The 26,316-nt window shown below is 42.0% G+C and overlaps 1 protein-coding gene across 26 annotated transcripts in view; it reads left to right on the top strand.

The window, feature by feature from the left end:
- Positions 1 to 26,316, top strand: part of LOC118389243 (uncharacterized) — a 45,331-nt gene that overhangs the window by 1,295 nt on the left and 17,720 nt on the right. For 4 of the 26 annotated variants that reach the window (XM_052527672.1, XM_052527678.1, XM_052527682.1 and 1 more), the window contains exon 1: positions 25,379 to 26,223. Coding sequence is in view for 17 of the 26 variants with exons in the window: in XM_052527676.1 (XP_052383636.1) it covers positions 17,275 to 17,913; positions 19,498 to 19,626; positions 20,670 to 20,763 (862 nt within the window). In the remaining 9 variants the exon portion in view is untranslated. Of the gene's footprint in view, positions 1 to 8,176; positions 8,689 to 14,925; positions 15,137 to 16,925; positions 16,993 to 17,234; positions 17,914 to 19,497; positions 19,627 to 20,669; positions 20,764 to 24,155; positions 24,367 to 25,378; positions 26,224 to 26,316 lie in introns of those variants that run through there. The other 22 variants (XM_052527673.1, XM_052527677.1, XM_052527689.1 and 19 more) reach the window with 16 other exon arrangements.

The raw sequence follows: 26,316 nt of genomic DNA, 5'->3' as shown, positions 1-26,316 counted from the left end.
AGCCTTGATGTTGTCATTGCATGCTATGAATGTGGGGACCAAATACTTCACTTTTTACTACTTTAATACACATACAAGTGAATTTTGTCCTAATACTTCGGTCCCCTAAAATGGGGGACTATGTACAAAAAGTGCTGTCATTTCTAAACAGTCCACCCGATATGGATGAAAATAAACTCAAATTAATGCTGACAGTCTGCACTTCATAGTCATTGTTTGATTTAAATTCCAAACTTTGAGGAAGGGCCAAAATAAGATAAAATGCTTCACTGTCCCAATAATTACTGAGGGCACTGTAATTCATATCATAGGCCTAATAGTACTGTAGAGCTCTTTTTACTTGCACACAATATAGCTGGATCGCCCTGTCTTGTCCCTAGGGGTCCAACGCCCTTCAGTGCCCCAACCCATCACACCCCACTGAGCTTTAGGATCTTAGTGAAAAATGTATTATTGTTTTCAGGTGTGTTAGGCCAAGGTCAGAATGACAACCAACAATACGGCTGACCCCTGGGCCAGGACTGAGCAGCCCAGCAGCTAGGGATTGCCTAAATAGGTATCTCCCCTGACGTGGGCATGTTTTCATGCATACAGTATTCCATATAAGGCATCCAGAGCTTATGAAAGTTGCACACTATACCGTTAATCTTTAAATTTCTGCCATCCTTTGTGATATTGTCGGAGGATAACCAACCTTACAATTAATAGCAATGCATTACTTAGCCACTAAATGCTGGGTTACATAGTTTCTTCTGATATCAGTTTCTTCTGATATCAGTCTCCAGTATCAACATTTCCAAGCAAACAAAAACAGGGAGAAAGGAGAATCTGTAGATATGCTGAGATAAAATAACATACTCTTTGCCAGAATTCAGCCAACCTTCACAAGAGCATAACATATAAGTTCACCTTACTGCACCACAGACTGGTCTTCCCTGGTTTCTTGATCCTGTTGAGACCCCTGTCACAATCTGATCCTGCTCAAATGAGGCATTACAAATATTACCTTTGTGTACATTTATACATTATTATCCAAGAATAGAACCAATGGTTCAATAATTGAAATTACCATTATTCCCAGATCCTAGACTGTAGCTTTAAACTTCTGTCATGTAGTTACGCCAGATCAATAATGTTACATTGCTATACGGACTCTAATAAACTCATATTGCACTGTCAAAACAAATGTCTAAATGTTGGTCTTCAATCGTTTGGCCGCTTGTTTCATCTAGTGTGATTGAGGCAAACATAATAGCTGAAGTTAGTGAGCTAGCATCAGACAACTTTTGGCTAGCTCTAATGGTACATCAACTGGCAAAAACTAGCCAAGTTAATTTACTTCTGTTGAAACAGGACAAAACAAAGGCTATACAAAACATTTCCATACACACAACAACACAAATACTGCTACCTGACAGATACTGAGATGGCTATAGCTGAACTGGCTGTGGTAACTACTAGCTAGCCACTGTAGCTAGTTAATTCACTTTAGACAGAAATTCAGTTGAGAGGGGATGAAACATTAGCTAATGCTAAGTCAGTTAGCTACACTACTAGCTCAGCACTGGGAATAAATAATTTTTTCCCGTTAATAAGTCAAATAGCAGTTACCTTGCATCAGTCAAATAAAGAGTAGACCGTTTCTGCTCTGCTTGCTTTTACAACTCAAAGAAAAAGCACAACACACAGCTCCTGCCTCTGTTCATGTCTCCCGTGACGGTCCTATAAGCCAGCCCGCTCTGTGGTGTCGGCGCGGTCCTAAATCCAGCCGGCTGATACCACCAAAGAGCCTACCCGACCTCTCTTGAGGCATCTGCATGGTCCTAAAGCACACTGATACTGTGTTTTGTATCACAGCAATAACAAAATTGGGGGGAGCAATGACAAAAATGCAATTTCTAATTGTGTTCAGATCTAGCCTGGTATGGCAATAGCACTGCCCTCGATCGCATGGCGCCAAAGAGGGTGGCGCGGACAGTCCAGTACATCACTGAGGCCAAGCTCCCTGCCATCCAGGACATCTACACTGTATGGTTTGTCGAGATTGGTGCGGAAGGACTTGACTGGCCTGCACAGAGCCCTGACCTCAACCCCATCGAACACATTTGGTATGAATTGGAACGTCGACTACGAACCAGGCCTAATTGCCCAACATCAGTGCGCGACCTCACTAATGCTCTTGTGGCTGAATGGAAGGAAGTCCCCGCAGCAATGTTCCAACATCTAGTGGAAATATGTTTTCTATCTATTCCCGGGCATTATCAGCTCATTGTTATGGATGTATCCAAATGAACGTCAATAGAAAACAGCTACTTTGCTGTTATTCTGCCTGCAGAGGTAGTGACTGTGTTAGCCGCAAGAAAGTGATAGGAATGTTGCCAGAGAGCATGGCAACAGAACATAAAGAACAAACGACTGGGTCGTGTCCAAAAGATGGCAAAGCATGAATTTGTTTATATACATGAAAATATCAACTTTTTTTCTACCTGTAAATGTGTGCTTAATATTGTTTCTTTGGCAACTGTGGTATAAGCTGGATAAACTGCTGTTATTCTGGCTGCAGAGGTAATGAATGACTGTAGCTGTAGCAAGTTGGCTGGCTAGCTAGCAGCAAGCATGGGGTAAGAACAGAACATTAAGAACGAACGAGTGGGTCGCGTCTGTAAATATCAAACTAATCGAACGACTGGGTCGCATCTCTAGCAAACCAAAAGATGAAAGTATGAATTTGCTTATGAAAATATCAGCGAAAGATATGTATTTGTACCGGTAAATGTGTGCTTTCATATAGTTTTTTTTGGCAACTGTGGTATAAGCTGGATAAACGCCTCCGTTCTGTACATTACCTTGGAAAAAGGGACCACCTCGTCCCGCTGCATCGTCCGTTATTTCCAAGGTAATTTACAGAACATCTGCGTTTATCCCTTACATGTACCACGGCTAGGACAACGCATGTATTTTTACTCTCCTAATTACATTGTTAAACAGTTTATAATAGCAATAAGGCAGGCACCTCTGGGGTTTGTTGTATATGGCCAATATACCTAATATACCTATGTCTAAGGGCTGTATCCAGGCACTCCGCATTGCATCGTGCGTATAACAGCCCTTAGCCGCGGTACTGTGCATTTGGAAAGTATTCAGAACTCTTGACTTTTTCCACATTTGGTTACATTACAGCCTTACATGCTGACCATACCGCACACGTGTGCGAGCTTTGCAAAAGAAATGTACACATACATGTTATTCAATCATTGCGCGCGATTCAGCGAGTGTCTGCGTGGCCAGGCGCTAAAATAGAAATAGGTTCTATTTGTGACGCTCAATGCGTTGCAAAGTCCGGCCTCGCCCATCTCCTCATTGGTTTTTAGGAGCATATACCCACGTGAGTGATTGAAAGATTAACTGACATCCACACTCCAGTCGGTTATAGTAATGCACTGTAAAGTTGGTTGCCAACCACCATATAAAGTCCAAAGAAGTAAAAAAGAAGCTTGAGGAAGGAGGAGAGATGACGAGAAAGGAGTTCAGTTTACCGTTTTATCTGTGGATTAATTGTCGGAGTAGAGGACCTTGTGCATTTAAGGTAAAATAACAACCCAATGTTTACATCCCAGGACAAATGAGCTAGCAACAGCAAGCTTTGATATTTCAACCTGCGTGTCCTGATCGTGTCTGGTGTGGGGTACAAAATCAACATGCGCCTGATGGCGCATGCAGGTGCACGCGTGTGTCCGGTTTGGTCAGCATGTTATTCTAAAATTGTTAAATCAAATGTCCTCATCAATCTACACACAATACCCAATAATGACAAAGCAAAAACAGGTTATCAATTTCTCCAAAAAATACATCAAATAAAAACATACCTTATTTACATAAGTATTCACACCCTTTGCTATGGGACTCAAAATCGAGCTCAGGTGCATCCTTTTTCCATTGATCATCCTTGAAATGTTTCTGCAACTTGATTGGAGTCCACTTGTGGTAAATTCAATTGATTGGACATGATTTTGGAAGGCACACATCTGTCTTTCTAAGGTCCCACAGACAGTGCATGTCAGAGCAAAAACCAAGACATGATGTTGATGGAATTTTCCGTAGAGCTCCAAGACAGGATTGAATCGAGGCACAGATCTGGGGAAGGGTGCCAAAAAATATCACCACCAAGGCCCTTCTCCCCCTATTGCTCAGTTTGGCCGGGTGGCCAGCTCTAGGAAGAGTCTTGGTGCTTCCAAACTTCTTTTAGAATGATGTAGGCTGCTGTGTTCTATTCCTTCTGCCTCATGGCTTGGTTTTTGCTCTGACATGCACTGTCACTGTGGGACCTTATACAGACAGGTGTGTGCCTCTTCAAATCATGTTGAATCAATTCAATTAACCACAGGTTGTGTCCATTCAAGTTGTAGAAACACCTCAAGGATGATCAATGGAAACAGGATGCACCTGAGCTCAATGTCAATTTATTTATTTATATATATATTTTATACATTTGCAAAAAAATTCTAAAAACCGGTTTTCATTTTGGAATTTTGTGTAGATTGATGATTTTTTTATTTAATCAATTTTAGAATAAGCCTGTAACGTAACAAAATGTGGAAAAAGTCAAGGGGTCTGAATACTTTCCAAATGCACTGTACGTATAAAGCTATGATGATACAATTTTATAAATGCCAAAAGATAATTTGGTCGTTCGACATGGTGGGATCTTTTTATGTCAGTAAATGTATTTTGCAAGAAATGGCGGTGGAAACGCTATTGATCTAATAACCATCATATTAAACTTGGAGTCACACGATGATACTGTGTGTGGTCCTGCCACTATGAGTTGGGAAACCATGCAGTTTATTAGACTACAGCTGAGTTATGAAGAACTTCACAGTGTGATGAAAGTGAATGGTAGTTCTGAGCAATTAGTGCTTTTTGAGGTAGGTTTCGGATTGATTAGTAAAAAAAAACCGTTTTCGATTTAAGTTTTGATGATTTTTAAAATAAATTCACTATGCATTATGTGGGTTGAATGCTCTAACATAGAATAAAACAACTAATTAATCGTAGTGACCGCCAATTACTGCTTATCAGTTATTAACCAACATTTATTCATATTACTTTAATAAAATATTTCAGTTGTGTATATTACATTTGTTTTATTTGATGACTATTATTTCATTCCAAGTCATCTCATCTCTATAGAGCTGCTGCCTTTGCCATCTGACAAAATCACTATTTTGTAGTTCAAAGAAAATATGGCATGACTGCTGAATACCAACTATCAATCATTTAGATCATGTATTTTCAGTTAGAGATACGGTGCAAAGCAATAGCTGCTCTATATCTCCTTGCGATGGCGCATTCTTCTGCCTCTTCTGTAAAAGAAACACACACCGGACAAGTAGATGCACAATGAATTGTGGTCATTGTAGTTAATTGCCATGTTTTATGCGATAAACTATGATGAATATTGGCCCTGTTGGAAACTAAAACTCCCTACCACATCGCACAGTTGAGCTCACAGAAAAAAACGGAATAAAATGGAATTCAAATAATTGAACCAACATTGGTCAATTAGTTGTTGTTTAAAAAACTAAATATTGTAGTTTAAAAACAGAAAACAACGGACATTTAATTGCTCAGCACTAGTGCATGGTGATCTTGATGCTCCTTTCAAATAAATATTGAAGGTCTTATTAATAAATAAAATATATATATATTTAACTTTTATTTAACCAGGTAGGCTAGTTGAGAACAAGTTCTCATTTACAACTGCAACCGTGCCAAGATAAAGCAAAGCAGTTCGACACATACAACAACACAGAGTTACACATGGAATAAACAAACATACAGTAGAAAAAAGTCTATATACAGTGAGTGCAAATGAGGTAAGATAAGGGAGGTAGGGCAATAAATAGACCATGGTGGCGAAGTAATTACAATATAGCAATTAAACACTGGAGTGATAGATGTGCAGAAGATGAATGTGCAAGTAGAGATACTGGGGTGCAAAAGAGCAAGATTAATAAATAAATACAGTATGGTGATGAGGTAGTTGGATGGGCTATTTACAGATGGGCTATGACAGCTGATGCTTAAAGTTGGGGAGGGAGATATGAGCCTCTAGCTTCAGTGATTTTTGTAGTTCGTTCCAGTCATTGGCAGCAGAGAACTGGAAGAAAGGCGGCCAAAGGAGGAATTGGCTTTGGGGGTGACCAGTGAAATATACCTGCTGGAGCACGTGCTACGAATGGGTGCTGCTATGGTGACCAGTGAGCTGAGATAAGGCGGGGCTTTACCTAGTAAAGACTTGTAGATAACCTGGAGCCAATGGGTTTGGCGACGAGTATTTTATTTTTACCTTTTATTTGACTAGGCAAGTCAGTTAAGAACAAATTCTTATTTTCAATGACGGCCTAGGAACAGTGGGTTAACTGCCTGTCCAGGGGCAGAACGACAGATTTGTACCTTGTCAGCTCAGGGGTTTGAACTTGCAGCCTTCCGGTTACTAGTCCAATGCCCTAACCACTAGGCTACCCACATATTCTAAGTCAGAACGTCCAGAGTAGTGATGCTGATTGGGCGGGCAGGAGCGGGCAGCGATCAGTTGTAGAGCATGCATTTAGTTTTACTTGCATTTAAGAGCAGTTGGAGGCCACGGAAGGAGAGTTGTATGGCAATGAAGCTCGTCTGGAGGTTTGTTAACACAGTGTCCAAAGAAGGGCCAGAAGTATACAGAATTGTGTCGTCTGCGTAGAGATGGATCAGAGAATCACAGGCAGCAAGAGCGACATCATTGATGTATACAGAGAAGAGAGTCAGCCCAATAATTGAACCCTGTGGCACCCCCATAGAGACTGCCAGAGGTCTGGACAACAGGCCCTCCGATTTGACACACTGAACTCTATCAGAGAAGTAGTTGGTGAACCAGGCGAGGCAGTCATTTGAGAAACCAAGGCTGTTGAGTCTGCGGTGATTGACAGAGTCTAAAGCCTTGGCCAGGTCGATGAATACGGCTGCACAGTATTGTCTCTTATCGATGGCAGTTATAGTGGAGAAGGTGTGGTGGGATTCAAAATGGTCGGTGATCTGTTTGTTAACTTTGCTTTCGAAGACCTTAGAAAGGCAGGATAGGATAGATATAGGTCTGTAGCAGTTTGGGTCTAGGGTGTCACCCCCTTTGAAGAGGGGGATGACCGCGGCAATCTCAGATGATACGAAAGAGAGGCTGAACAAGTGACATGATGATTGATGCTTGACTGCCATTTGACAAAGAAAAAATATTCTTGTTCTTATCCATAATAATCTCATCATGTAGACTAGTTTACCAGCACAACCTACCTGCACTGTATCTGCGAGCTGTTAGCTGGAGCACATGTGCCAATACTAGCGTAAGCACATTTGCTATTTTATACAACAGTTTTTGTGCCAAAACTATCTGTAGAGTTGAAAATACGATAGAATTAAGTTCATGAAAACTTAGCGAAAAGGTACTTTTTGTGCACACACTGATTTCTATCACACCACTGGTGGAAAACACCACTGGTTGTAAAATGTGCCTATTTTCTTTATCCAGATTCTAGAATATTCGCATAAATCTGTCTCCAAATGGATGGAAACCTAGCTAGTGACTGCCATTATTGAAGTTGTTTGTGTTGATATCAAAATTAGGGTTGTACAAAACAGTCATCAGCGACTGGATCATTTCTAACCAGAGTATCAAGGGCAATAACGAATTTTAAAAACCCAACTGATCGGTTTCTGGGACCAATCGGAACGGTTAGAATGAGATTGCGTTCTAGAAATTGTCGGGGAGGTACTCCGATCCAGACGCTTGTCACTAGTTACCACAACCACAAAGTCATAAACCCTGCCTATTTCTGAAATGTCTTTAAACCAAACCCTAACCACACTGATAATCTCAGGCCTAACCTTCAATTAAGACCAAACAGCTTGTTTTTGTTTTCTTGAATCTTTACAATATAGCCAATTTTGACTTTGTGGCTGTGGTAACTAGTGACAACCAATCCAGACTCATTGCAGATAAATGCATTCACATCCTTGGGCATAGCATTTGGCCGGAGCAAGGAGTTTGGGTAGCCAGGCAACCTAGCACGACAGTACACAACAACATTTAGCTTACATTAAGCTCACCAATGTCTTCTTACATTTTTATTTTATGCTGCAGTGAACCTGAAGAGTCATCCCAGCTCAGACACGCTGGAAGATAACATGCCAAATGGAACCAGAGAGTTACAATCTGGTGCTTCCTCTGCTATGAGCTACATTATGGATCCCTCTGCCAGAGACTGGAGCAAAGGCTCATTGAGGGGTAGCAGTGGTCCCTTCTCCCCAGACACAGATGGGGACATTGACGGAGAGCCTGTGCAGCCCGGTGTGGACCTGGAACTCGCTCGTAAGAAGAAGGAGCTGGAGGTCATAGAGGAGAAGATAGCTCGCAAGAAAGCTGTTCTTGCTACACGACAGCTTAAACACGGAGCTAAGGACATGCCTAAAAAACAGACTGCATCCACAACAGTGAAGGGCATCGCTAAACAGACCAAGATAAACAATACAATATTCAAAACATACAACCAGGTCACCGACAAGTCGTCACGCATATGCCTACCTCTTAAACGGAGGGTGCTGGACATTCTACGTAAGTTCAGAAGAACACCGGTAAGGCACCTACTGTGTAAGGTATGTACCTATTAGTATGTACCTTTCATTTCCATAAAATGTTGGGATTTGAATTGAATGGGCCACACACCACAGGAAGCAGAATTGAATTTGAATTAAAGGGATAGTTTTGGTCAAATTCCCCTTACTTTGAGTTGTCTGTAGAATTGAATTCAATGAAATTCAAATAGATAATTTATTCCATACATCGTTATGTTCATGTTGACATCATGTATGGTGACCAATACTGTTTGACATGTTGTAGCCCTACAAGCTCGCCGTCATGTATACAGTTAATAACGTGTAAGTACATTTATTTAACGTTCCATCTTGGGGCATTCGGTCTTTGGCCGTTTCAAGTTAAGCCACACTGAAATGACTACCTGTTTTAGCAGCACGTGTCTGACGTTGAAGATATATCCATAGTCGGAAGACCGTTCTTATTAAATCGGCATCCCTCACATTACCTGTGCACAAGAAAGTATTCAAATCAAACATGTACACTACCATTCAAAAGTTTCGGGTCACTTAGAAATGTCCTTGTTTTTGAAAGAAAAGCACATTTTTTAAATCCATTTAAAAAAAATCAAATTAAATCAGAAATACAGTGTAGACATTGTTAATGTTGTAAATGACTATTGTAGCTGGAAACGGCTGATTTTTAATGGAATATCTACATAGGCGTACTGAGGCCCATTATCAGCAACCATCACTACTGTGTTCCAATGGCACATTGTGTTAGCTAATCCAAGTTTATAATTTTTAAAGGCTAATTGATCATTAGAAAACCCTTTTGCAATTATGTTAGCTCAGCTGAAAACTGTTGTTCTGATTAAAGAAGCAGTAAAACTGTCCTAGAGGTGGCAAATAATTTTGGCAATGTATTTGTCAATGGATTGTCAATCAATTGTCAATGATTGACATATATTCATGTCTCAGTTGAATTTCTTTGATTTGAATTCAATTCTACTTCCTTTATTTCAAATTCTGCTTCCTGTGGGGTGTGACCAATTCAAATTTCAATGAATGTCTTGAATATAATTTTTATCCTGAATTAACCCTGTTATGAATATATATTTCCTGATAGATCAAAAAGAAGTTGCTGCTTAATAGTAAATAATTACAAAAGGCATTTGTGCAAAAACTTCCAGAATTAATCAAGGCGTGTAAGTGGAAAAAAAGTAAACCACCTTTATTGTTTACGGCTTATGTATAGCAAGAATATTTTAAAAAACGAACACTCAGGATGACTACCAGATCTTTCTTGGTGTTTGGATTCTGATGTTTCTACTACATGGACTTAATAGTTAATGTAAGAACCAGGTTTTTCTACTGCTAAGAGGTAAATAAAAACTGACCTTGGATCACAGTCCAGGGGCAACTTCCTTACACATACTAAAATGGTCCTTTTAGTATGTGGTCCTTTGTAGATCAGTAAGTAGAGCGTGGCGCTTGTAACGCCAGGGTACTAGGTTTGATTCCTGGGACCACGCATATGTAAAATGTAGGCATGCATGACTGTAAATCGCTTTTGGATTAAACGTCCGCTAAATGGCATATGTTATATTAAAATATTCTCTCTTTTCCTCCGGGATACCCCTGCCAAGCTGAAGAAACAAAACAAGATGCGAGCATTGGAGCTGATGATTAGCGCTCCCCTAGAAAATGAAGAGGCCCATCCTCTGAGACTGAGAGTGAAGGGTTTAATGAACCAGCGACGCTCTCCCAACAATGAGGTATGTAGCCATCGCAAAAGTATCATAAGAAGCAGGTCAAGAAAACCATGGACCCTGATTAATACAATCGATTTCTGCGATTGACACCCATCCCACATACGCTCCATATGAAGTGTCTACCTACTTGTATGCATCATAATCTATTTTTGTGTTCTTATAGGACTTACAGTGCTGTCTAGAATGTCATGGCTATATTAGTGTCCGTCAACCACCTGCGTGGAAATGTTGTTATCCTTTCAGATGCATCAATTGCTACCTATCATGCTAACAGTCGTTGAGATGGACTTGTAGCATAGCTAGTCAGATAACAGCCAATCATTGCTGAATGAGTAATTATGAGTAAAATGCAGTTGACAGAATGCAACCAAATACAGTGCCCTCCGTAATTATTGGGACAGTGAAGCATTTTATCTTACTTTGTGTCTGTCTACTCCACAGGTTTGGATTTAAAAACAAACAATTAATGATAAATCATGTATTGTGTCATTTTTGGAGTCACTTTTATTGTAAACAAGAATAGAATAAGTTTCTAATAATAATGTAATGTGGATCCTACCATGATTACAGATAATCCTGAATGAATCGTGAATAATTCTGAGTGAAAAGTTAGATACACAAATATCATACCCACAAGACTAACCTCCCGTTATTGTAATGGTGAGAGGTTAGCATGTCTTGGGGGTATGATATATTTGTGCGTCTAACTTTCTCATCTCATCATTCAGGATTATCCGTAATCATGGTAGGAGCCACATTAATGCAGAAGTATTTAGAAACCTTTTCTATTCTTATTTTCAATAAAAGTGACTCCAAAAGTACATTATTTACCATTCATTTCTATTGGGCACAAAATAATCTGAAACAACCAAAACAAACAGATGAATATAGCAAGCCCATGATAACACGAAGGTAGTGTGAAATGCACACATAAACGATACGTAAATGAAGTTTGATGGGCCGTCCTGATGATGCAAGCAGATCATACACTTTTTGTTTGTTTATAGCTGAAGTGGATAGATATTCATTGATATTTCCTCATGTTTCCTGTTAGGTGGTTCCTGATGATAAACAGCATAATCCAACCATTCAGAGGCCAGTTCACTCACTCAGGACACAGGAGAAAGACATAGTAGCCACAGGCTTCCAGCGCTTCCTCAATGTCCTCAATGAAGGAGTGGACCTCAACAAGCTCTCAAAGATCGTCAACGACGAAAATGAGCAACTCATTGTGGGCGAGGAGCTACCACAAGTTTGGCCGACTCTGCTCGAGGGTCATGTTGACTCCAGCAGTAGATCCAAGTCTCCTCCAGTTGAGGAGAAGAAGGTGAGGCTTGAGGATGAGCAGCGGTACGAGCGGATGCAGACCCTGCTGGAGATCGTTGGGCTGGACTTGGGGGTTGAGGAGTTGGGTCGGCTGACAGACAGGACCAATGATAGGCTGTATGGGAAGATGGGAGATTTGAAAAGGAAGGAGTTTGAGAATGAGAAGGGAGAAGAGAAAAAGGAGAGCGAGCCTTCATTTAAACATCTCAGTACTTCCTCATTACCATCAGACAGCGCCATCCCCCTTCTAAACCAGCACTCAAACATGACCGTTGAATACAGCAGCTCTAGTAACAGGGTATGTGACATAGAGAGACACAGGGACAGATCTGAGAGGGACTGCCACCGACACTCTGGTACCAGAGACAAGGACAGAGAGAGGGAGGAGGATATAGTCAGAGAAATGGAGAGATCTGAGAGAGATGGGCACAGAGAGGACAGAGCCAGAGAAGGGGACAGTCCTACGAGAGAGAGATCCAGGCAAAGATGCTCTAGTACCAGAGACAAGGACAGAGTCAGAGAAAGGGACAGATCTGAGAGAAACCGAAAGGGAGACGGGCACAGACACTCTAGTACCAGAGAGAGAGACAATGACATACCGGTAGTCAGAGAAACAAACAGATCAGAAAGGAACAGAGATAAAGACGGGGGCAGAGACCCAGAGAAGGACTGGGACGGAGGCCAAGAGAGAGACCGGGACAGATCTAGGAGAGACCGGGACAAATACAGATCTGAGAGAGACAGAAACCAAGCGATAGACAAGGATATAGAAAGGTGGCTGCAAAGGACCAAAGACGGAGACAAACGTTCTAGGACCAGTGACTGGGACAGCGAGAGCGACTGGAACAGCCACTGTAGTACTAGAGACTGGGACAGAGAGAGATCTGATACGGATAGGTATGGGGATGAGTCCAGGGAAAGCTCCATTGAGCTCTACTCATACTCCATGGACCCTATATTCCCTGTTTCTCATCCTCATGCATTTATGATGGCAAACTACTCCCCCACCCAGTACTCTCAGTATATGACTTACCACAGCAGCCCCTACACCATGGCCTTCCCTCCAGGGTGGGGTTATCCCCCTGGCACCATGCCCCCTGGCACCATGCCCCCTGGTATTATGCCCCCTGGCACCATGCCCCCTGGTATTATGCCGCCTGGTAACATGCCGCCTGTTACCATGCCACCTGGAATCATGCCAGCTGGTGCCATGCTGCCTATTAACAAGCCCCGCCTACCTAACCCCCCTGGGTATCCACCCAACACCAACTTCCCCCCTTATTACTCTAATGGCACCACAGCCTTAAACCAGACATACACCAAGCCTGCTAGCAACCTCCAGCTCTCATCTACCCAGCCTGCTATCAACCTCCAGCTCTCATCTACCCAGCCTGCTAGCAACCTCCAGCTCTCATCTACCAAGCCAGCTAGCAACCTCCAGCTCTCATCTACCCAGCCTGCTAGCAACCTCCAGCTCTCATCTACCAAGCCTGCTAGCAACCTCCAGCTCTCATCTACCCAGCTTGCTAGCAACCTCCAGCTCTCATCTACCCAGCCTGCTAGCAACCTCCAGCTCTCATCTACCCAACCTACTAGCAACCTCCAGCTCACATCTATCCAGCCTGCTACTAGCAACCTCCAGCTCGCATCTACCCAGCCTGCTACATGCAACCTCCAGCTCTCATCTACCCAGGCTGCCAACACTGCAGCAGACTTGCCCCTCCTATGTAACCCCCCCATTTGTCACAAGAAACATGCTCCCTGGTATAAAGAAAAAGAAAACATGCCCTGAAGCAAGTTTGTAGACAAATGGAACGGAAATTGCGCTCCACCAAATTGGAAGTCTTCCGACTCGCTTGGAAAGAACGTAAAGCCCAATATTGAAAAGCCCTCACTGCTGCTCGATCGGCCTACGTTTCCAACCAGACTGAGGTGGATAAAAACAATCGAAAATGTATTTTTGATACTGTCGAAAAGATAACTAAAAAGCAGCATTCCCCATGTGAGGATGGCCTTCACTTCACCTAAGCAGTTACATCCTGCCTGGTTGGCCCTGTCTGGGGGTATCATCGGACTGGGCCACATTATCTAAGCACTGAGTTCTGTCTAAGCACTTTGTGACATTTACTGATGGAAAAAAGGCTTTCAAAAGTAAATTAATTTGATTGGTTGGTCTTAACTCAGAGATACACATACACCCAGCCCTCTAGCAACTGCAAGGAAAAGAGACAGAAGCATGCAGAAGCCGTAGCGAAAGTGAAAAGAATAAACATGGAAGAGACAGAAATATGCAGAAGATGTAGTGAAAGTATCCTGTCAGATGGTGACAAAGAAGTCCCCCTCTGAACCAGGGTGAATGAATAAAGCAAAGGGGGTAAACAATATATTCTTCACGGGTATTTTCATGAAGAGTTATCACAATCATCAAAGGAAGCGTATGTGTAAGAGGAAACGGCTTTTGAAGAGGCGGAATGAGGCTCACCAGCACAAAATAAAGTGATTGCTTGCAGAAGCAACAGGGAAAGTGGCTCCTCGGGTGGCTGTAAAGGATTTCCCCTTTGGAGAGGAGCCCAAGATCCAGAAGGAGTAACAATGATCGATGGGGAGAAAGTACATGCTGACACTGTAGAAGAAGTGGTCCCTAAGAAGCTAGATTTGTAATGACACTAGCAAAGGATTTGTTATAGTTTAACCTCATCCTTCAAAGTTTCATGTTGAAGCTATTTTCAGTGTAATGTTTGTATTTTATGTGGTATGGGTAGGGCCAGTGGTCTTTCTTTACTATTATATCTGCTCAGCAAACGCATTTTCTCTCCCGTTATAAAGCAAATCATAAGGGCGTGGAGTTTACTTGATCTGGTCATGTGGTTAGGAAAGATCCCTGGCCCTGGGCATAGTACATGTGTGTCAATGCAATGAAAAGACCATTGATGACATGCTTGCAAGTTCTCATGCCTGATAGCAAGAAAACTGCCCGTGTTTCATTCCCCCACTTCAGTCTATAGATCATCTTTTACTTTGTATATATTTAATTGAATAAAATATTGTCTAATATTGTAAGTGTGGAGTACGTCAAAGTAATTTAACCAAGGCATTAAGCTTCACATTTCTTTTCAGGCATAACTTTCATTGGTTTGGAATTAGAAAATGCCATGCTCTTCGCACTCCGTTCTATTGGTGGCAGTATAGATCCTATGAAGCGGAAATCATAGAACAATAGACGATGTAGACAGGAAACGAGTTTGTTGGTTGACCAGTTGCCTTTATAACAAATTTAACCTAATCTATACAATTTATATGAAAGTCAAAGCACTCCGATTTTTAAGAGAGACTGGTGTGCTAGTTGTTTGACACCACAAGATTCAGAATGAGACGGTGAACACAAAGACCTGCGCTAGGGTAGCATCGAGGTAAACAACCATTAGCTATAGTCAATGTTTGCAACCACTTATTGTGGAAAATGTGCAATGTGGCAATTTCATGAATTTGTCGATATTCTCACATGCTTGCATTTACAGACGTTAGCTAGCAAGGTATATGCCAGCCTGCTCTGAAAGTTACATTACAAACTAGCTAGGTAGTTAACATTTGCTAACGTTAGCTGGCTAACGCTTGCACATTTCAGCTGACATTCAGAACAATAACGTACAAGCAAGCGAAGTTATTATAGAAGACAAATGCAACTACATACAGTTGAAGTCGGAAGTTAGCATTCGCCTTAGCCAAATACATTTAAACTGTGTTTTTCTCAATTCCTGACATTTAAGCCTCGTAAAAAAAAAAAAAAATCCCCGTTTTAGGCCAGTTAGGATCGCCACTATTTTAAGAATGTGAAATGTCAGAATAATAGCAGCGAGAATGATTTATTTCATCACATTCCCAGTGGGTCAGAAGTTTACATATTACAATTAGTATTTGGTAGCATTGCCTTTAAATTGTTTAACTTGGGTCAAATGTTTCAGGTAGCCTTCCACAAGCTTCCCCCAATAAGTTGGGTGAATTTTAGCCCATTCCTCCTGACAGCTCCTGACAGCTGGTGTAACTGAGTCAGGTTTGTAAGGCCTCCTTGCTCACACACGCTTTTTCAGTTCTGCCCACCAATGGTCTATAGGACTGAGATCAGAGCTTTGTGATGGCCACTCCAATACCTTGACTTTGTTGTCCTTAAGCCATTTTGCCACAACTTTGGAAGTATGCTTGGGGTCATTGTCCATTTTGAAAACCTATTTGCGACCAAGCTTTAACTGCCTGACTGATGTCTGGAGATGGTGCTTCAATATATCCACATCATTTTCTTCCTCGTGATGCAATCTATTTTGTGAAGTGTACCACGCCCTCTTGCAGCAAAGCACCCTCACAACATGATGCTGCCACCCCCGTGCTTCACAGTTGGGATGTTCTTTGGCTTGCAAGCCTCCCCCATTTTCCTCCAAACAGAATGATGGTGATTATGGCCAAACAGTTCTAATTTTGTTTCATCAGACCAGAGGACATTTCTCCAAAAAGTACTTTCTCCCCGTTTGCAGTTGCAAACTGTAGTCTGGCGGTTTTGTAGCAGTGGCTTCTTCCTTGCTGAGCGGCCTTTCAGGTTATGTCGATATAGGACTTGTTTTACTGTGGATATAGATACTTTTGTACCTGTTTTCTCCAGCATCTTCACACGGTCCTTTGCTGTTGTTATGGGATTTGCACTTTTCGCACCAAAGTACGTTCATCTCTAGGAGACAGAACACGTCTCATTCCTGAGCAGTATGACGGCTGCGTGGTCCCTTGGTGTTTATACTTGCGTACTATTGTTTGTACAGATGAATATGGTGCTTTCAGGCTTTTGGAAATTGCTCCCAAGGATGAACCAGACTTGTGGAGGCCTACAATTTCTTTTCTGAGGTCTTGGCTGATTTATTTTGATTTTCCCATTATGTCAAGCAAAGAGGCACTGAGTTTGAAGGTAGGCCTTGAAATAGATCCACAGGTACACCTCTAATTGACTCAAATGATGTCAATTACCATATCAGAAGCTTCTAAAGCCATGACATACTTTTCTGGAATTTTCCAAGCTGTTTAAAGGCACAGTCAATTTAGTGTATGTAAATTCTGACCCAATAGAATTGTGATACAGTGAAATAATCTGTCTGTAAACAATTGTTGGAAAAATTACTTGTCATGCACAAAGTCGATGTCCTAACAGACATGCCAAAACTATAGTTTATTAACAAGAAATTTGTGGAGTGGACGAAAAACGAGTTTTCATGACTCCAACCTAAGTGTAAGTCAATTTCCGACTTCAACTGTATATATTGGAACGTAACTTGTTTGTTTAGAAGCCTGTTAATTTATTTGAGTCCTTAGTGATGTCTTGCCTTAAATGTGCATTTATGGGCAAATAACATCTAATACATCCATAATCAACAGCAAACATGTTTATATTCATCACATACTTAACGTTAGTGTTTATATAGTTGTCACCCAGACACACAATACAGTTCACCACCTCTTTATTCTCTGCAGTGAACCTGGAGTATCAGCCCAGCTCAGGCACCTTGGCAGAATGGATCCAGAGAAGCACAGTCACCAGAGGGAGTATAGAGAACCAAAGGCATGCAGTCAGAGGAGGGAGTACGGAGGACCAAGCTCAGGACAATGGGACGATAGCTTTGAGAAGAGAGGCAATGGCCAGGCTATGCCCCGAGAGCCCTACAGTGAATACTCCAGCATGAGGCGAACTAGAGAAGGTGGGAAGGAGTATGGTGCTTCCTCTGCTATGAGCTACATCATGTACCCATCATCCAGAGACTGGAGCAAAGGCTCATTGAGGGGTAGCAGTGGTCCCTTCTCCCCAGACACAGATGGGGACATTGATGGAGAGCCTGTGGTGCTCAGTGTGGAGGACCTGGAACTCGCTCGTAAGAAGAAGGAGTTGAAGGTCATAGAGGAAAAGATAGCTCGCAAGAAAGCTGTTCTTGCTCTGCAAAAAGTTCAACGCAGAGCTAAGGACATGCCTGAAACACAGGCTGCATCCGCAACAGCGAAGGGCATGTCTAAACAGAGGAAGGTAAACGATACAACATTCCAAAGATACAGTAATGTCGCGGACCAGTCGTCACGCATATGCCTACCTCTTAAACGGAGGGTGCTGGACATTCTGAGTAAGCTCAGAAGAACACCGGTACAGTACCTACTGCATAAGGTATGTACCTATTAGTTCTGTATTTATTAATCAGGGTTAGGTTCAATTCTGAATTGGTAGTTGGTCATTAATTCCCATAAGTTTTGGATTTGAATTGGTCACAACCCACAGGAAGCAGAATTAAAGGGATAGTTCATGCAAAAATCGAGATTTGGGTTGAATTCCCCTTAATTTTTTCTCTATACCGTTATGTTCATGTTGACATCATGTATGGTGACCAATACTGTTTGACATGTTGTAGCCCTACAAGCTCGCCGTCATGTATACAGTTAATAACGTGTAAGTACATTTATTTAACGTTCCATCTTGGGGCATTCGGTCTTCGGCCGTTTCAAGTTAAGCCACACTGAAATGACTACCTGTTTTAGCAGCACGTGTCTGACGTTGAAGATATATCCATAGTCGGAAGACCGTTCTTATTAAATCGGCATCCCTCACATTACCTGTGCACAAGAAAGTATTCAAATCAAACATGTACACTACCATTCAAAAGTTTCGGGTCACTTAGAAATGTCCTTGTTTTTGAAAGAAAAGCACATTTTTTAAATCCATTTAAAAAAAATCAAATTAAATCAGAAATACAGTGTAGACATTGTTAATGTTGTAAATGACTATTGTAGCTGGAAACGGCTGATTTTTAATGGAATATCTACATAGGCGTACTGAGGCCCATTATCAGCAACCATCACTACTGTGTTCCAATGGCACATTGTGTTAGCTAATCCAAGTTTATAATTTTTAAAGGCTAATTGATCATTAGAAAACCCTTTTGCAATTATGTTAGCTCAGCTGAAAACTGTTGTTCTGATTAAAGAAGCAGTAAAACTGTCCTAGAGGTGGCAAATAATTTTGGCAATGTATTTGTCAATGGATTGTCAATCAATTGTCAATGATTGACATATATTCATGTCTCAGTTGAATTTCTTTGATTTGAATTCAATTCTACTTCCTTTATTTCAAATTCTGCTTCCTGTGGGGTGTGACCAATTCAAATTTCAATGAATGTCTTGAATATAATTTTTATCCTGAATTAACCCTGTTATGAATATATATTTCCTGATAGATCAAAAAGAAGTTGCTGCTTAATAGTAAATAATTACAAAAAGGCATTTGTGCAAAAAACTTCCAGAATTAATCAAGGCGTGTAAGTGGAAAAAAGTAAACCGCCTTTATTGTTTACGGCTTATGTATAGCAAGAATATTTTAAAAAACGAACACTCAGGATGACTACCAGATCTTTCTTGGTGTTTGGATTCTGATGTTTCTACTACATGGACTTAATAGTTAATGTAAGAACCAGGTTTTTCTACTGCTAAGAGGTAAATAAAAACTGACCTTGGATCACAGTCCAGGGGCAACTTCCTTACACATACTAAAATGGTCCTTTTAGTATGTGGTCCTTTGTAGATCAGTAAGTAGAGCGTGGCGCTTGTAACGCCAGGGTACTAGGTTTGATTCCTGGGACCACGCATATGTAAAATGTAGGCATGCATGACTGTAAATCGCTTTTGGATTAAACGTCCGCTAAATGGCATATGTTATATTAAAATATTCTCTCTTTTCCTCCGGGATACCCCTGCCAAGACGAAGAAACAAAACAAGATGCGAGCATTGGAGCTGATGATTAGCGCTCCCCTAGAAAATGAAGAGGCCCATCCTCTGAGACTGAGAGTGAAGGGTTTAATGAACCAGCGACGCTCTCCCAACAATGAGGTATGTAGCCATCGCAAAAGTATCATAAGAAGCAGGTCAAGAAAACCATGGACCCTGATTAATACAATCGATTTCTGCGATTGACACCCATCCCACATACGCTCCATATGAAGTGTCTACCTACTTGTATGCATCATAATCTATTTTTGTGTTCTTATAGGACTTACAGTGCTGTCTAGAATGTCATGGCTATATTAGTGTCCGTCAACCACCTGCGTGGAAATGTTGTTATCCTTTCAGATGCATCAATTGCTACCTATCATGCTAACAGTCGTTGAGATGGACTTGTAGCATAGCTAGTCAGATAACAGCCAATCATTGCTGAATGAGTAATTATGAGTAAAATGCAGTTGACAGAATGCAACCAAATACAGTGCCCTCCGTAATTATTGGGACAGTGAAGCATTTTATCTTACTTTGTGTCTGTCTACTCCACAGGTTTGGATTTAAAAACAAACAATTAATGATAAATCATGTATTGTGTCATTTTGGAGTCACTTTTATTGTAAACAAGAATAGAATAAGTTTCTAATAATAATGTAATGTGGATCCTACCATGATTACAGATAATCCTGAATGAATCGTGAATAATTCTGAGTGAAAAAGTTAGATACACAAATATCATACCCACAAGACTAACCTCCCGTTATTGTAATGGTGAGAGGTTAGCATGTCTTGGGGGTATGATATATTTGTGCGTCTAACTTTCTCACTCATCATTATTCGTAATCATGGTAGGAGCCACATTAATGCAGAAGTATTTAGAAACCTTTTCTATTCTTATTTTCAATAAAAGTGACTCCAAAAGTACATTATTTACCATTCATTTCTATTGGGCACAAAATAATCTGAAACAACCAAAACAAACAGATGAATATAGCAAGCCCATGATAACACGAAGGTAGTGTGAAATGCACACATAAACGATACGTAAATGAAGTTTGATGGGCCGTCCTGATGATGCAAGCAGATCATACACTTTTTGTTTGTTTATAGCTGAAGTGGATAGATATTCATTGATATTTCCTCATGTTTCCTGTTAGGTGGTTCCTGATGATAAACAGCATAATCCAACCATTCAGAGGCCAGTTCACTCACTCAGGACACAGGAGAAAGACATAGTAGCCACAGGCTTCCAGCGCTTCCTCAATGTCCTCAATGAAGGAGTGGACCTCAACAAGCTCTCAAAGATCGTCAACGACGAAAATGAGCAACTCATTGTGGGCGAGGAGCTACCACAAGTTTGGCCGACTCTGCTCGAGGGTCATGTTGACTCCAGCAGTAGATCCAAGTCTCCTCCAGTTGAGGAGAAGAAGGTGAGGCTTGAGGATGAGCAGCGGTACGAGCGGATGCAGACCCTGCTGGAGATCGTTGGGCTGGACTTGGGGGTTGAGGAGTTGGGTCGGCTGACAGACAGGACCAATGATAGGCTGTATGGGAAGATGGGAGATTTGAAAAGGAAGGAGTTTGAGAATGAGAAGGGAGAAGAGAAAAAGGAGAGCGAGCCTTCATTTAAACATCTCAGTACTTCCTCATTACCATCAGACAGCGCCATCCCCCTTCTAAACCAGCACTCAAACATGACCGTTGAATACAGCAGCTCTAGTAACAGGGTATGTGACATAGAGAGACACAGGGACAGATCTGAGAGGGACTGCCACCGACACTCTGGTACCAGAGACAAGGACAGAGAGAGGGAGGAGGATATAGTCAGAGAAATGGAGAGATCTGAGAGAGATGGGCACAGAGAGGACAGAGCCAGAGAAGGGGACAGTCCTACGAGAGAGAGATCCAGGCAAAGATGCTCTAGTACCAGAGACAAGGACAGAGTCAGAGAAAGGGACAGATCTGAGAGAAACCGAAAGGGAGACGGGCACAGACACTCTAGTACCAGAGAGAGAGACAATGACATACCGGTAGTCAGAGAAACAAACAGATCAGAAAGGAACAGAGATAAAGACGGGGCAGAGACCCAGAGAAGGACTGGGACGGAGGCCAAGAGAGAGACCGGGACAGATCTAGGAGAGACCGGGACAAATACAGATCTGAGAGAGACAGAAACCAAGCGATAGACAAGGATATAGAAAGGTGGCTGCAAAGGACCAAAGACGGAGACAAACGTTCTAGGACCAGTGACTGGGACAGCGAGAGCGACTGGAACAGCCACTGTAGTACTAGAGACTGGGACATGGAGAGATCTGAGAGGGATTGGTATGGGGATGAGTCCAGGGAAAGCTCCATTGAGCTCTACTCATACTCCATGGACCCTATATACCCCATTTCTCATGCATCTATGATGGCAACCTGCTCCCCCACCCAGTACTCTCAGTATATGGCATACCACAGCAGCCCCTACACCATTGCCTTCCCTCCAGGGTGGAGTTATCCTCATGGTACTATGCCCCCTGGTACCATGCCCCCTGGCACCATGCCCCCTGGTATTATGCCCCTGGCACCATGCCCCTGGTATTATGCCGCCTGGTAACATGCCGCCTGGTAACATGCCGCCTGTTACCATGCCACCTGGAATCATGCCAGCTGGTGCCATGCTGCCTATTAACAAGCCCCGCCTACCTAACCCCCTGGGTATCCACCCAACACCAACTTCCCCCATATTACTCTAATGGAACCACAGCCTTAAACCAGACATACACCAAGCCTGCTAGCAACCTCCAGCTCTCATCTACCCAGCCTGCTATCAACCTCCAGCTCTCATCTACCCAGCCTGCTAGCAACCTCCAGCTCTCATCTACCAAGCCAGCTAGCAACCTCCAGCTCTCATCTACCCAGCCTGCTAGCAACCTCCAGCTCTCATCTACCCAGCCTGCTAGCAACCTCCAGCTCTCATCTACCCAGCCTGCTAGCAACCTCCAGCTCTCATCTACCCAGCCTGCTAGCAACCTCCAGCTCTCATCTACCCATCCTACTAGCAACCTACAGCTCACATCTACCCAGCCTGCTACTAGCAACCTACAGCTCACATCTACCCAGCCTGCTACTAGCAACCTCCAGCTCACATCTACCCAGCCTGCCGGCACTGCAGCAGTCTTGCCCCTCCTACGTAACCCCCCCATTTGTCACAAGAAACTAGCTCCCTGGTATAAAGAAAATGACAAAGCCCTGAAGCGACTTTCCCGACAAATGGAACGGAAATGGCGCTCCACCAAGTTGGAAGTCTTCCGACTAGCTTGGATGGACAGTAAAGCGCAATATCGAAAAGCCCTCAATGCTGCTCAATTAGCCTACTTTTCCAAACAGATTGAGGAGAATAAAAACAATCCAAAATGTATTTTTGATACTGTTGACAAGCTAACTAAAAAGCAGCATTCTCCAAGTGAGGATGGCCTTCACTTCACCTAAGCAGTTACATCCTGCCTGGTTGGCCCTGTCTGGGGGTATCTTCGGACTGGGCCACATTGTCTAAGCACTGGGTTCTGTCTAAGCCCTTTGTGACATTTACTGATGAAAAAGGGCTTTATAAGTAAATTAATTGGATTGGTTGGTCTTAACTCAGAGATACACATACACCCAGCCCTCTAGCAACTGCAAGGAAAAGAGACAGAAGCATGCAGAAGCCGTAGCGAAAGTGAAAAGAATAAACATGGAAGAGACAGAAATATGCAGAAGATGTAGTGAAAGTATCCTGTCAGATGGTGACAAAGAAGTCCCCCTCTGAACCAGGGTGAATGAATAAAGCAAAGGGGGTAAACAATATATTCTTCACGGGTATTTTCATGAAGAGTTATCACAATCATCAAAGGAAGCGTATGTGTAAGAGGAAACGGCTTTTGAAGAGGCGGAATGAGGCTCACCAGCACAAAATAAAGTGATTGCTTGCAGAAGCAACAGGGAAAGTGGCTCCTCGGGTGGCTGTAAAGGATTTCCCCTTTGGAGAGGAGCCCAAGATCCAGAAGGAGTAACAATGATCGATGGGGAGAAACTACATGCTGACACTGTAGAAGAAGTGGTCCCTAAGAAGCTAGATTTGTAATGACACTAGCAAAGGATTTGTTATAGTTTAACCTCATCCTTCAAAGTTTCATGTTGAAGCTATTTTCAGTGTAATGTTTGTATTTTATGTGGTATGGGTAGGGCCAGTGGTCTTTCTTTACTATTATATCTGCTCAGCAAACGCATTTTCTCTCCCGTTATAAAGCAAATCATAAGGGCGTGGAGTTTACTTGATCTGGTCATGTGGTTAGGAAAGATCCCTGGCCCTGGGCATAGTACATGTGTGTCAATGCAATGAAAAGACCATTGATGACATGCTTGCAAGTTCTCATGCCTGATAGCAAGAAAACTGCCCGTGTTTCATTCCCCCACTTCAGTCTATAGATCATCTTTTACTTTGTATATATTTAATTGAATAAAATATTGTCTAATATTGTAAGTGTGGAGTACGTCAAAGTAATTTAACCAAGGCATTAAGCTTCACATTTCTTTTCAGGCATAACTTTCATTGGTTTGGAATTAGAAAATGCCATGCTCTTCGCACTCCGTTCTATTGGTGGCAGTATAGATCCTATGAAGCGGAAATCATAGAACAATAGACGATGTAGACAGGAAACGAGTTTGTTGGTTGACCAGTTGCCTTTATAACAAATTTAACCTAATCTATACAATTTATATGAAAGTCAAAGCACTCCGATTTTTAAGAGAGACTGGTGTGCTAGTTGTTTGACACCACAAGATTCAGAATGAGACGGTGAACACAAAGACCTGCGCTAGGGTAGCATCGAGGTAAACAACCATTAGCTATAGTCAATGTTTGCAACCACTTATTGTGGAAAATGTGCAATGTGGCAATTTCATGAATTTGTCGATATTCTCACATGCTTGCATTTACAGACGTTAGCTAGCAAGGTATATGCCAGCCTGCTCTGAAAGTTACATTACAAACTAGCTAGGTAGTTAACATTTGCTAACGTTAGCTGGCTAACGCTTGCACATTTCAGCTGACATTCAGAACAATAACGTACAAGCAAGCGAAGTTATTATAGAAGACAAATGCAACTACATACAGTTGAAGTCGGAAGTTAGCATTCGCCTTAGCCAAATACATTTAAACTGTGTTTTTCTCAATTCCTGACATTTAAGCCTCGTAAAAAAAAAAAAAAGAATCCCCGTTTTAGGCCAGTTAGGATCGCCACTATTTTAAGAATGTGAAATGTCAGAATAATAGCAGCGAGAATGATTTATTTCATCACATTCCCAGTGGGTCAGAAGTTTACATATTACAATTAGTATTTGGTAGCATTGCCTTTAAATTGTTTAACTTGGGTCAAATGTTTCAGGTAGCCTTCCACAAGCTTCCCCCAATAAGTTGGGTGAATTTTAGCCCATTCCTCCTGACAGCTCCTGACAGCTGGTGTAACTGAGTCAGGTTTGTAAGGCCTCCTTGCTCACACACGCTTTTTCAGTTCTGCCCACCAATGGTCTATAGGACTGAGATCAGAGCTTTGTGATGGCCACTCCAATACCTTGACTTTGTTGTCCTTAAGCCATTTTGCCACAACTTTGGAAGTATGCTTGGGGTCATTGTCCATTTTGAAAACCTATTTGCGACCAAGCTTTAACTGCCTGACTGATGTCTGGAGATGGTGCTTCAATATATCCACATCATTTTCTTCCTCGTGATGCAATCTATTTTGTGAAGTGTACCACGCCCTCTTGCAGCAAAGCACCCTCACAACATGATGCTGCCACCCCCGTGCTTCACAGTTGGGATGTTCTTTGGCTTGCAAGCCTCCCCATTTTCCTCCAAACAGAATGATGGTGATTATGGCCAAACAGTTCTATTTTTGTTTCATCAGACCAGAGGACATTTCTCCAAAAAGTACTTTCTCCCCGTTTGCAGTTGCAAACTGTAGTCTGGCGGTTTTGTAGCAGTGGCTTCTTCCTTGCTGAGCGGCCTTTCAGGTTATGTCGATATAGGACTTGTTTTACTGTGGATATAGATACTTTTGTACCTGTTTTCTCCAGCATCTTCACACGGTCCTTTGCTGTTGTTATGGGATTTGCACTTTTCGCACCAAAGTACGTTCATCTCTAGGAGACAGAACACGTCTCATTCCTGAGCAGTATGACGGCTGCGTGGTCCCTTGGTGTTTATACTTGCGTACTATTGTTTGTACAGATGAATATGGTGCTTTCAGGCGTTTGGAAATTGCTCCCAAGGATGAACCAGACTTGTGGAGGCCTACAATTTCTTTTCTGAGGTCTTGGCTGATTTCTTTTGATTTTCCCATGATGTCAAGCAAAGAGGCACTGAGTTTGAAGGTAGGTCTTGAAATAGATCCACAGGTACACCTCTAATTGACTCAAATGATGTCAATTACCATATCAGAAGCTTCTAAAGCCATGACATACTTTTCTGGAATTTTCCAAGCTGTTTAAAGGCACAGTCAATTTAGTGTATGTAAATTCTGACCCAATAGAATTGTGATACAGTGAAATAATCTGTCTGTAAACAATTGTTGGAAAAATTACTTGTCATGCACAAAGTCGATGTCCTAACAGACGTGCCAAAACTATAGTTTATTAACAAGAAATTTGTGGAGTGGACGAAAAACGAGTTTTCATGACTCCAACCTAAGTGTAAGTAAATTTCCGACTTCAACTGTATATATTGGAACGTAACTTGTTTGTTTAGAAGCCTGTTAATTTATTTGAGTCCTTAGTGATGTCTTG

Source organism: Oncorhynchus keta, chromosome 10, assembly GCF_023373465.1.
Source record: "Oncorhynchus keta strain PuntledgeMale-10-30-2019 chromosome 10, Oket_V2, whole genome shotgun sequence".
Lineage (NCBI taxonomy): Eukaryota > Metazoa > Chordata > Actinopteri > Salmoniformes > Salmonidae > Oncorhynchus > Oncorhynchus keta.
Note: the sequence above shows the minus strand (reverse complement) of the source record. Positions and strands in the feature narration are given on the sequence as shown.